The sequence below is a fragment of the Lissotriton vulgaris genome, unplaced genomic scaffold (assembly GCF_964263255.1).
Source record: "Lissotriton vulgaris unplaced genomic scaffold, aLisVul1.2 SCAFFOLD_1877, whole genome shotgun sequence".
NCBI lineage: Eukaryota > Metazoa > Chordata > Amphibia > Caudata > Salamandridae > Lissotriton > Lissotriton vulgaris.
The window spans coordinates 360,187-373,686 of record NW_028241517.1 but is presented as its reverse complement, the minus strand read 5'-3'; the positions used below and the strand labels follow the sequence as shown (position 1 = coordinate 373,686).

General features: G+C 45.7%; 1 protein-coding gene across 1 annotated transcript in view; it reads left to right on the top strand.

The window, feature by feature from the left end:
- Positions 1-13,500, top strand: part of LOC147671273 (uncharacterized) — a 73,062-nt gene that overhangs the window by 50,642 nt on the left and 8,920 nt on the right. Inside the window, exons 8-9 of the mRNA XM_086948108.1 lie at positions 2,499-2,621; positions 3,248-3,504. Of these exons, the coding sequence (XP_086804234.1) occupies positions 2,499-2,621; positions 3,248-3,504 (380 nt within the window). The remainder of the gene's footprint in view (positions 1-2,498; positions 2,622-3,247; positions 3,505-13,500) is intronic.

Sequence of the window (13,500 nt, the reverse complement as noted above, 5' to 3'; positions counted from 1 at the left end):
TAGAGAGAGAAAGCGTGAGAGAGCAAGCAAGCAGTCGATACTTGTACATACTGGGAAAGCCATTTGTTAGACCGTAAATAATTAATTCCATCAAACATAGACAATACTCAATAAGAAGCCATTTCTACATGGGCAACTACAATCAGTACAATCAACTCAGGAAGTACAAAACATCTTAATGCATTTACAAGGTTCTTGTCATACATTACACATATGCATAACCAAATACATATGATTACTCAAGCATTCCAACGAGAGATGTTATCTCAATTATCTAACAAAAGCGCATTGTTTAGGGCAGATGTATAACAGATAAAGATGTCAAACATTCAATGAGGTGACGAAACCACGCCATTCCTCCGCAGAATTTAATCCCTCCTCTATCGAGTTGAGGCGATCTATCCATCGACACTCTAATCTTTGGAGTATCTGAGACAAGTCCCCTCCTCTTATTGGAACCTTTGCCTTATCAATGACTTGCCATGTTAGTTGGTCTGCCGTGTGTGATTTTTCTTCATAATGTTGCACCAAAGGAGCATTCAGAACAGAGTTCCTAATTCTACTCCGATGCTGCCCTATGCGTGTCTTAATCGCCTGTTGAGTCTGTCCAATGAAAGGCAATCCACAAGGACATACAATGCAATACACTACATTTTTAGTGTTACAGTTTGCAAAGAAGTCCAAGTTATATTTTGCATTTTTTAGTTCAAAGGTTTTCGTGTTAGTAGTAAATGCACATGCAACACAATTGCCGCATTTATAGTTGCCAACTACACTCGGAAGTTCCCATAATGTCTGTTGTGTCCCTGTGCTGTTTCTGATTTCCTCCAAGGAAGACCTAATAAGATGATCTTTTATATTTTTGCCTCTCTTGTACGCAAACCTTGGAGCCCCAATGTTAGGTTCGATGTTAGAAATTATCTTCCAGTTCTCGTTAATTAATTTACGGAATTATTGGTATGTATCCCAAAAGTGGTTACACAAATTAACTTGTCCTGCTTCTTCTTCTCTTTTGGACTCAGTAGGCTATCTCTTGGACAAAACCATGCCCTTTTCATTGAGTTTTTTAGTAATTTTCAGGGGTATCCTCTGCTCAACAGTTTGTTTTTTAAAACCTCTGCTTCTCTCATATAGTCCTGCTTTTTGTAGCAATTGCGACGCAGTCCTAGAAACTGTCCATAGGGCAGTCCATCCTTTAGAGCTCTCAGATGGTGACTGTGATATGTGAGGAGAGTATTTCGTTCAGTTGGTTTTCTATGTAATGATGTATATAACATACCTTCATCTTGTTGGATGGTTAGATCTAGGAAGGGGATATTTAACTTGTCAATGTTTGCAGTAAATTTCAAATGGGGTTGAATTGTGTTTAGATATGTCACGAATAACCTAAAATCTTCAATGTTACCTGCCCAAATCATAAAAATATCTATATACCGTCTCCAACATTGAATGTTGGGACGGTATAAGTTGTTAGGGCTCATAACGTACTGGTGTTCCACATGATCCATATAGATATTTGCCAAGTTTGGAGCAAAAATAGCTCCCATACTTGTCCCGGAGCACTGTTGATAAAATATATTATTTGACACAAAATAATTCTGAGTAAATGCTACATTTAATAGCTGTATGATGAACGATCTAGGGACCTGCATAGGTCTAGGTCTAGTGTCTAAAACATCTTTGATGACTTGCATACACTCTCTTTGTAGTATGTTTGTATAAAGAGATGTTATATCTAGGGTGGCTAGCCATTCATTACTAACATCATATGGTCTACCTTCTACAAGATTGATCAAGTGCATGGAATCACGTACATATGAGTCCTGTTTTGGCACAAAATCCCTTATGAAAAAATCAATATATTTACCTACTGGTTCTAAAATTGAACCACACCCTGACAGAATTGGGCGCCCTGGTGGATTTGTGTTACTTTTGTGAATTTTCGGGATTGTATATAGTACAGGTGTTCTGGGATGTTTTGAATTTAGATATTCAAATTCTTTTTTACTGACCTATCCCAAGTTTAAACCTTCAGTTGTAATTTCTAGAATCTTAGCTGCAATATTGGCTGCTGGGTCACCATTCAGTCTTTTGTAATGTTTTTCTTGTGAAATCTGTGTCATTATTTCACTATCCTAGTCAATCCTTGACTGTATGACTATCCCTCCCCCTTTATCCGCATGTTTTAGGATAATAGACTGATCTTGTTTGAGGGTATCAAGAGCATTGCGCTCGTCAAGGGAAATGTTATAGGGAATGTATTTACGCTCTTTTTTCATGGCATCTATTCCTGATAGTACCATTCGCTCGAAAACAATCACTTCAGGAGGCACCATACCGTTTGTCGGATAAAACAATGAGGGTGGTCTAAGGTTAGTAGCTGAATCCTGACCGCTGGAAGTGTGGTTTGATTCCTGGTGGAATCTGTCATGAATAATGTATCTGGTAACTATGGGTCTCTGCTTTCTGTTTCCGAATCTTTTTTTTATTTTGTCCAGGCTTCGAGAGAGGCATCAGGATGTATTGCGACAGAAGTTGTATAAGCTGAAGCAAGAGCAAGGTGTCGAGAGTGAGCCTCTCTTTCCCATTGTCAAGAAGGAGCCAGTGTCCCCAGATGAAAGGTGTGTGCAGTTCATGTCTGCTCTATTTTGTATTTCCTCTTAACACGCATTCTTCCCGCTCATTTTAACATCTACCTTGTTTTTTCTCGCTGCTGTTTTTCCTCTATTCCCTTTGGGTATCCTTTCAAATATACTCTTCCTTGAGGAGTCTAGCACAAACTCTTGTAGGCGAATCCCCAGTTGAGTCCTTTAAATGTGTTTAATTGTTTAAGTGCATTTAAAGTTTTACACTCTGAAAATTAAAGATGTTTAAATATGATCCCTTATACTCAGATTGTTGGTTTCTGCCAACAAGAAGTACAACCCATCAGCTATCCAGTTGAACTGGGTTTCCTTGATCTTTGTTTTTTGATAGAGGCCCTCCTTATCTTGCATTGTCAATGATGATTTCCCTCAAAACCCTCAGTGACTGCCCTAATGCTTGTTTCAGAGTTACACGTTTACTGACTATAATGAAAGCTGCTTCTGGCTCCTCCCTATTTTCAGTGTTTTTAGATTTGAGGAGTTATCCACTGAAGTTGGCAATCCTTTTTTGCTTGTTTTTAAGGATCGGGTCCTTCTGCTGTGGGATGCAAGTTATCTGGCCTCATGTTGTGTTCTTCTTACTCGTTCGCTCTGTTGTTTAGGCCAGAACCAGAGGAGACCTCTGCGGAGCAGCCCGGTCCATCGACTGAAGAGGCCGAAGAGGAGGGCAAGACCGAGGGTGGAGAGGCTGTGCTCCTGGAGGAGGATCTCATCCAGCAGAGCCTGGATGACTATGACGCAGGGAAGTACAGCCCCAAGCTGCTCACCACCTCAGAGCTGCCATTCGATGCCCATGTGGTGGAGATGGAAGAGGACCTCCAGCGGCTTATGGTGTTCCGGCAGCAGTTCCAGGTCACAGGTATGGCTTATGGTGGTGATTATGCAAAGCCTGTTCATCCTCTGTTTCTACAGTAATGTGTGGTTTGTGGTTTTCTTTTGCTGACAAAACACATGACCATGTTACTATTGGGAGTTTTAGAGCATGGTGTATGTGTAGCGTGATTAGTTACCAGCTGAGTTTGCTGAAGGCAGTTTTTATAAGGGTTTGCGTTTTGACCCTCTTTTCTGTGCACTAAAATAGTGTGATGGTTTTGCTCTGGCATTCCTGTTACATCACTGTCTTGGCTCGCAAATGTTAAACATCAATCCACTCTTAGGAATTCTTAGGGATTATATTTGCCTGCATGATTAGGCTTGAGATTAGTTTTTGATAGCTGACCTCTGGCTCTTGTCTAGAAGGATTAGTATGTTTCCTGATTTCTCTGGAGGGCTGCCAGAAAAGACTAGGTCACTGGAGCAGCATCTGCTTGTGCTGGCCCACGTGCTTCCACTTCTCTCTGGCTATGCGGCACACTTTGTGATGTGGAAGACTTGGCAACCCTGGCCATTGTAGACATCCCAGACAATCCCATACCAGGAGCGCCTTCGATGCGAAAGGTAATGGGCCAGCAGGGAGAGGATCCTGATTGGTTTTAAAGTGAATATGGTGTTACCAGCTGTTCTGCGTGTCGTTACACGCCGGAGTGTGGGGGTAGGTTCCGAATGGCTCTGGCCTCGCGCTATCAAGGTTATTACCTCGAAGCACAGGTCCCACAAGAACAAGCTGCGTGGACTTACATATGGGTTGTTAGGGTCTGACTTTGACGCAGGACCACCAGCCTGCTCTGGTTATTGACCCACCAGGTTGTATACTATATACACTTTAGCCCATCCTGGCCCCTGACCAGTTTATGAGCACAATCCGGTCCTGAAGAATTGCCTTTAGGGCATGAAACATGTTGACCACATATGAGGGTTGAATGAGGCCATACTAATTTAACTTTGGTTCTCTGTACCCCTCATTTCACTTTTTAATAAGGCGGTTAACCACGCGAATAAAAGATACTTAGTGGACTAACCAACCTTTTTTAATACACCTTGCTCACTACTTCACTTTTCTAGGTCCCTCACACGCTCTCAACTACGGCAAGGAACAAAAGATCTCCACAAAAGTGTAACACCCCATGTTACCCGTCAGGTATTGCAGCGCCAGCTTGACGTTGGAGCAGGAAGCCGATGATGAGACAAGACAACCATAGGGCTGAATGGAACAGGTCATCCAGCTTATTAGTTGTGTGAGGTTTCCTAGTTCCGACAAGGGACCTGCCTGGTTCCCTGACTGTCGATTTCACAAGTCAATTCAGAGAGAGAGACTCAGTTACAAAAATAGTATTACTCCCAGGGGAACTTTGTACAACTTCTTGGTTACATGTTACCAGTGCCAAGCCATGAGGACTGGCCTGGGTTCAGCATATGAACCCTCTTCTAGGCTCTGAGTGAAGTCTGTTTGGGTTTCCGGACTCCTACACCCTCACCTCTTTACTGGTATGTCTGGTTGGAGTGGATATCTACATCTTGTTGAAGGAGGATGAGTGGGTGGAGAGGCTGGTGTGAAGGTGCATCATCCCATCCCTCCTTTTTGGGTGAAATGTCCCATAGTACCGCACTGTAGAAAGCTTGATCTTTATATTGTGGACCAAAACGAGGTACACTGTGTAAAGAGTCCAGGCAACCCTTATTGATTTACAGAGGCAAAAATTAGAACACTAAATGCTCTGTGTTGTGGTAGTGTGGGCGAGCAGTTTGGACTTATCATAGGGTAGTGCTATAAGCATTTGTTGTGCTCAGAGGTATAATAAATGAGACACCCTCCAGAATAAATCTGAGACCAATTTAGAAAAATAAGTCATTTTTATATACATTTGATACCAACAACTTCGTTATCAGCTAAATCTTTTTTTAAATATTGAATTTCACAGGTAAGTAAGCAGTTCACTTAAAAGCGTCTTTACGCAGCAATGCTTCCTTATGGGAGAAAAAGCATATGTTGCATACAGTAATTTGCGATCGGTTTCCAGGCGTCTCTTTCAGGACTTGGTGTTGTAGTGGGCCACGGTCCAAAGTACCACCAGTAGTTACTCGTTACCTGCCCTGGGGCATCCGGATGCAGAGGTGTTGGTCAGGTTGGTAGCTTTGCGCGCTACGCCAGGTGGAAAGAGGGGGTGGAGGGGGCACCTAGAAACAGGCTCCAGAGGGGGACGTGCGGACAAGACCGAGAGCTTGGAGGGGCTTGGGTCACAAGGGGGCACAGCCGGTCGTCGTACCAGGGCTAAGGCACTCTAGTGCAGAGTGGAAAGGTTGGCTGGGCCCTTTGCGTCCTATTACCCTGCAGTTGTCGCCCTCGCCAGTGGAGGGTGCAAAAATCAGGACAGCTGGGCCACTCTGGAGGTGGGTCTCTGCTGTGCTGATGTACCTTGACGGCTGCTTGATCTTGGTGTAGTGGGAGTCCGGGTTGGAGACTCTCAGGCTCAGTTTGCTGTAAGGGGTCCGGTACCCCGGGTATGGGTCCTGTGCATCTCCGGTCGATCTTTAGTGTCCTCTTAGTCAGCGGGAGCCAGATCTGACCTGCAGGAGCACAGGTGCCTCTGCCTGGGACCTGCTGCTGTGTGCTGTCTAGGGAGCGTAAACTCTGTGAACCGAACTTTGCGTCTTCGGTGCCTGCGGACTGCAGGGGATTAGCTCCTCGAATCAAAAGGAGATTGCTAGCAATTTGCAAAAGGCTGGCAGTCTCCTGGGGTTCTTGATAGATGCTCAGCTGCAGGACGAGTCGCAAGTCACGATTGTCGAGACTGATGCAGGCAGGGTTTGGTGCCAAAAGTCCAGAGCAAGTCTTCTGTTCTCTTTTTTCCAGTGACTCTTTTTTTTTGTCCTCTTTTTTTTATTTAAACAAACTTTATTGGTTTTTTTTACTTTTTGTCCTCTTATTCCGTTGAATCTAAGTTCTTGGCATCAGGGGTGCCTCCTAAATAGTAAATTTAGGGGCATTAAGGGGAGTGACGAGTAGTAAGCAATGGGCTACCTATCTTGAGGGTGGCTACATCCCCTATATGACCTCTTCCTGTGGGAAGTGGGCATCACCTTGACCCAGAGAACCTGACTCCACCAAACCCAAGATGGTGGAATTCTAAGTTTTCACATCAGGTAGCCCACCTTAGGGGTGGAACTAGCCTGATGGGGAACACACCACCCGACTAGCTAATGTTCCAGCCTGTTCTGGTGCCAAATGGACAGGGGATGGTATTTCCCCTGTCTGTGGAAGTCTTGGGTTGCATATCAAAGGCGGCAGAGGTCTTTGAAGCCTCCTGTGTTGATATGCTGATTACAAGCCATCGTGCTTGGAGGAGGTGACAGCACCTCCAGCCGGCCGGAACAGGCACTGTTTCTGCCCTCCGAGAGCTCGGGCACTCACCTCCAGGGGGTCAGAAACTGGTCTGTGCTGGCAGGCTGATCTGCACCAGTCAGCCAGTATAGTAGTAGTCGATAGGTTTTCAGGGGGCACGTCTAAGGTGCCTTCTGGGTGCATGTATTAATAAATCCATGGCGGGAATCTGTGTGGGTTTAATAATACGAGATGTGTACCAAACGCTTCTAGGTTTCATTGAAGCCATCATGTAGCTGGGGAACTCAAACATACCAGTGTCCAGCACATGTTCTAGAAATGGCTTCCCTGTTCACTTGTAACATCTAGGAGTCCACTTTGACATCACAGGGGCAGAGTTGCTCATGCAGATATGTCCACGCATGTAGTATAAAGCAACCTGCCTAAAGGCTGCTGTGAGGTGGCTTGCCTATACTGCATGCAGTGTCTGCAGGCAGCCATGTCGTGGCTTCACTTTTTTCTGCACCAAATCAAGTAGTCTGCAATAGCAGTGTGCTGAGGGCTCCCCTTGGGTGGCACAATACATGCTGCAGCCCTTAGCCCTCTTTACCCTTATTGTCCTAGGTATCTGGGTTACCATTTACTAGGGACCTACAGGGGAAGCTAAAGGTATTGCCACTTGGGGGAACAATTGTACAATTTTTGGATAGAGGACTAGCACTGGGGACCTGGATAGCAGGAACCCACTGCACTTCTGTCAAATTTGCATTGAATACCAGGCAAAAAGTGGGGTGACCATGAAACTGGTGATTGGTAATCTTTGCTTACATAATCCAGTTTCATGTTAAACCTCCAGGGCTCTAAAGCAGACCTCTGCTGAGGGGGTATGCAAGGACTGCAAGGGTGCAGCCCTGGGGGTAGGGTGGGGTGTTCCAGGATTACCCGGAAGTATGAGTCCAGGCTCCTGGTTTGAAACCAAAGGTTGTTACCCAGGGCTTGTCGTTCCACAGCATGAGATGCATGGATTTGACAAGACAATCTGCAGAACCAGTTGTCGGTCACAAGAAATGTTTATTTAATGTATCCTAGAGACTGTAATTTTGCCTTTTTAGGCATCCCTTTTGTAATATTTTCCCAAACCTATCCATTGTGGGTTCTGTTTGCAGGAGGCTTTTAGCTACAGCAATAAACAGAGCTAAGATGCCGGCTGATGATGTGACATGGCCTCATGTCTGCATTAGAGCGTCACACAGATGGATTCTGTGACGTTTCTCTATATTCATGAATATTTTCTTGGGGATTTGCAAAGCATTTCCTCCGCAAACTTCACAAAGTTGTGTTGAAACTTCACAACCTCGCACAGCAGCTTCACTCCAGAGGCCATCTTGGTCTCGAGCGCCTCTCGAAGCCTGGGTTTTCGGCTCTGCAGTCTAAACTCCAGGACGCTCCAGGTCAGTTCTTGCATATAGCGCCGGGTGCACTCCAAGAGTAGCTGCTGCGCTCTACAAATCCTCTCGATGGGCGGGTTACGAGGGAAACATCTGCAACTGCATTGGGTAAAAAAATAAATCAAGAACTCGCGTGAGTTTTCATGCCACTCTGTTTTTGCAGAGAAACGACGTTTGCGAACTGCGCACAACTCTGGCTTCACAAACGTTGTTAACTTGGGAAAAGTTTGCTGACGAAAGCTCGATGTCCCTCACGCATACCTTGAATTTCCTACATAAATGGTTCAGTGAATCCCATACCGCCACCCTCTGCCTTTTATTACCGTTCAATGTTTAGAGCAGGGGTTGGTATTTGTTGTTGGTGCGAGGCAGTGACTCCGTTTGATACTAGACGGCAGTTCTGGTGTTTTTGGTGGACTTTAGGTTTAGTTTTTCAGTGACTGTTTTTGAATTTCTGGTGCTTGAAATTAGTTATCTTGCGGCTCCCCTCCTCGTCTCCCTCCAGCCCAGCGCCTGATTGCTCGGCCAACATTCTGGACTCGAGTACCATCCGAGGATTGCAGCAGGGTTTTTTTTCGACTCTATTCTCAATTTGAAATTGTAAACACAGTGCAACAAAGGAGCAATCTTGGCAGAGCCTGGTTTTGGTATATATCCCCGTGCACACGGTAAAGCCCAGCTGTGCGCCTTCCACCCGAGTTTTAAAGGATGCCGCTGGAAGGCGAGTGAAAGCCGTGACATGCTGGCGCGCTTCTGCCTATCGGCCACAAGATGTCGCTGCAGGATCTCGCATCTGACTTGGAGGTTAATGAGGAACAGCCTCAGGCAAAGCGCGTCTGCCCTGTGTCATGGTGTTTCATAAACGCAGTATTTTTGTTAGTAGAACCAGCTGTGGGAAAATCAACCTACTGTTCCAGCCTGGTTCCCTGGCGCATGCCGTGGCGGGTACATGGCTCTCTGCCCGGCTAGACCTGACGCCCTGGGCAGAGGGCTCCTCTGGGGGCTTGCGTTGGAAGCCCTGTAGCTGGCCGAGCCCTGCGGCTGGAGATGCTTCTCTGGTCCCGCCAGCAGGTCAGTGTGACTCCACTTTGGCTGCCGGGGGCGAGCTGGCTGTAGTTCCTGCCACTTAAAGTTCATCCTCTGCCGCTCTTCCCTGGGACAGTTTTCTCTGTCTTTCTTTACATTCATTTTGTCACTAAGTAATATGCCTTACATTTCATTATCTCTTTGGAATTGCGAGACCGTAGGACTCCATTTTAAGTTCGTGTAAACCACTCCGTTTGTCATTTTCGGATGTGCTGTTTATCTATTTGCGTTCACAGATGTGTTTTTTTTAAAATGTTATTAGCAGCACCTGTGATAGTGAAATGGCATTTAACCATTTAACCCCTCCCCTGCTGATGACGGAACCGCTCCGTCATCAGCTACGGTTGGGCTGTGCTGATGACGGAGCGGTTCCGTCATGGCCCTGCCGCCGCGCCTGCGCGGCGCTGATTTTGCGCCTGCGCGGCAGTTGTATTCAGCGGGGCGGGTCATGACGGAACCGCTCCGTCACCAGCACAGCTCAACCGCGGCTGGTGACGGAGCGGTTCTGTCACCAGCATGCGGCCGCCCCGCCGCGCCCCTTTAGCGCTGCGGCGGAATAGCCGCCGCAGCGAAAGGGTTAAAGTAAAATACTTTTTTTTTTTTTTTTTTAACAGTAATACAATGCCACATTCCTTCCTTCTAAACTCCGGTACATTTCTGTCTCTTTTGGTCCCATTGGTCACTGAGCTCTGTACATTTACACCAGTGCAATCCCGCACAAAATGAAAGATAGACAGCTGAAATAGGAATTTTACAATTTGAAAAAACACACACAACTCATTAAAAGCATGTTTTTTTTTTCTTTCATAATTAAGCAAAGGTTGGACTATTCCATCATTTAGAAGGTCATTTGTCACATCGATCTGTTAGCTGTGAGAAATCTACTGACAAGTTCCACGTTTCTCAAACTTTGAGGATATTCCTAATAAACTTGTATTGGTTCCTTTAGCCTGTGGGCCCATTTGACGGGCACAGAGCAACTTGGACACCAAGAATCTTAACAACTATCGCCCGATCTCCTTGCTGCCTTGGGCAGCTAAAATCTTGGAGAAATACATAAACGGCCTGTTAACAACCTTTCTCGAACAAAACCAGCTGCTTGATCCCTCCCAGACAGGCCTTCGCCCCAAGCATGGGACCGAGACTGCACTACTGGCTGTAACAGAGGTGTCCAGCAGGATCTTAGATCGGGGAGGATCGGTGGCAGTCATCCTCCTCGATCTGAGCGCTGCATTTGATACCGTTAACCACAATATCCTCTTGCAGCGTTTCCTGGACACCGGAATATCTGACAAGGCCCTGGAGTCGTTCAGGTCCTACCTGAATGATAGATCTTTCCAGGTATACGAGGGCAATGTCACCTCCACCAGTAAGCTTCTGGGATGTGGAGTCCCGCAGGCATCATCATTGAGCCTGACGTTATTTAACGTCTATATGAGGCCACTAGCTGAGATCGTCCATCCGTATGGTATTAAGATCATTACCTACGCGGACGATACTCAGCTGGTGGTATCTCTGGCACAGGAAGGGGGACCCTTAGCGTGTGTGGATCTTGCAGGCTGCCTGGAGATGGTTAAGAGCTGGATGACCAAGTCTTGTCTCAAACTCAACGGAGACCAGACTGAGCTCATGCTCCTAGGTCGTCTCGCACCATCTTCTATCGATACTCTTTGGCCACCCAGTTTAGGACCTGACCCTGCACCTAAAGATACCATTAACTCCTTAAGAGCGCCGAACGTTCAGCGCTCAGTGCTGAACGTTCGAATAACGGGTGCTGGCCCGTCGGCTAATGGTTGTGCTCAGCACTGGCAAGGTAGTGCTCGCGACGACCGGTGGCCGACGGCAGCACTTAAAGGGTTAAGAGCCTTGGTGTTTGGCTGGATAGGTCCCTGTCATTTGACCAGCAGGCAATAAGACTATCTGCCATCTGTTTCGGCATCCTTAGAGTCATCAGAAAGATCCTCCCTCTACTCCCCTTCGAATCAAGAAAGACCGTGGTTCTGGGCCTGATCAAATCACGGTTGGATTTCGGGAATGCTTTATATCTGGGAGCTCCTGACTTCACTCTGTGCAAACTGCAGTTGATACAGAATTGCGCCGCACGGACTCTTTTACAAATCCCCCGCATATCATCAGTAAAGTCCGGCCTAAGGAGACTGCTCTGGCTTCCCGTTAGGCAAAGAGTTAATTTCAAATCACTCTGCATTGCACATCAGGCCTTTTGGTCTTCAGGCCCAGTAATTCATTTTCCCCTTATTACACCTTATCATCCTGCCAGACAGCTGCGCTCAACCTCTGCCAATCTGGCCATTGTGCCGAAAATAAAGAAATCAAGATTGGGAGGCCGCTCCTTTTCCTATAATGTGGCCAAGCTGTGGAATGCTCTTCCCCAGCATCTAAGGTCCAACCCCAACCTCATTTCTTTCCGCAAACAGCTGAAAACGCTTCTGTTCATCAATTAGTAGTTGGGCAAGATATCGTTCCCTCAAGCAACCTAAGCCTCAGTTGGTAATCTTAGCGCTTGGACGCCTCAGGGCAGCTATGTGCGCTTTATAAAACTCAATTCATTCATTCATTCAGAGCAGGGGGGGGGGGGTGCTCTGCGCCAGTGCTTAATTTGTAAAATATGAAGTGCAGGTGCTGAAATGTTTGTCAGAGGCCACACCCACTTTTTTGGCCCATCCACTCCCTCCACTGGCTCCACCCACATCTTCAAGTGGCACTACTAAAAGTCAAATATAATACCTGATCTGAATTTCTGAAAGGGAGCCTTCGTAAGGTTTTGATAGGAGGTTCCCCGTGAACCATTTTGAAAAAAATTAACCAGGCTGACGCTAAACCAAGAGTCCTTGGATGTAACGCTTGGTTTTGCATCACAATTCAGTCTGCACCTCGGCCTTTCATATGAGAAGTCATCCACCATAAGAGAAGCCAAAAATGAGCTCACTAAACAGCAAACGGGTAACTTTCTGATATTTGGTGTTAAGCAAGCCCTTTAATTCTCAAGCTTGTCATTTTCTATTGCTATTTCTGGAATTCAGGTTTGCCATTACGAATTATAATACCAGAGATTCAAAGCTCTAATTTTGCTCTTGGTTTTGTACTAGATTTCTGATGTGTGTCTAATACATAATTTGGCCGGGAGTAGAATTTCTTTCTAGTTTGTGCAAGACATCAAGCCTGCATGTATTTTACAAAGATGCAGCAGAAACAGGAGACCTGGCCTTTATTGACAGCCACATAAGCTTTCAAATGCTGCTATAATACCACAGATTTCCCAAAACAATAGCGTTAAGCAACATTCTGCAAACATTTGCGATGAACAAATGATGGGCCACATTTTTCGTTGCTCTGGCCTATTTTTGGTTTCATTTAACCCTGGTGGTATCAGATGAGTCTTTGTATCCCACATATAGATAACATAAAAAAAGTTTGTGATTATATTGCTGCACGATATTTTGTGTACTGCATGGTTCGTCAATAAATTTTCTTCCACGAATTACAGGGGGTATAGTGTACATGCAAAACCCAGGAACAAGAGGGTGTTGCCTGGCGAGTCAGCATGGCTGACAGTGACACTAGCTAAGCGCGCTCCAAGCAGTCACGCCTCATTATCCTGCCAACACACTCTAATAGCTCTTCGCTCCGGTGAAGCCCGGAGACTGGTGCAGCCCCATCGACGCTAGTTTACTGACCCCAGGATTCCCGGCTTCGCGCTTTACAAATACAGATTTAAATACTGATTTACACACAAGTCTGGAGGTAAATTCTTTATTCCATGTTAGGCCCGCATCTTGGAGTCACATGCTTTACTCCCAGACTTAACAGCCACACATAAACCGACATTCCATGCATGTCACATTCTCCAACCTCCAGATCTATACATCATCTCTACACCAGCTGTTAGAGCATAGATGATTTGCTTTTCTGCTGTTGGGCAAACTAAGGTTAGATTTCATCAAATGAGATTCAGTGTCATCTATGAAAGGCATAACCAACTGGCAAATTGACAACAATTATTGGTTGAATGGTCGCTTGTAGCTGCTCACAATAATCCTTCTGTTATACTTCATTTATTTCACAAAGAAACAGCTCACAATTATGACTGTGATTACTCAGCTGC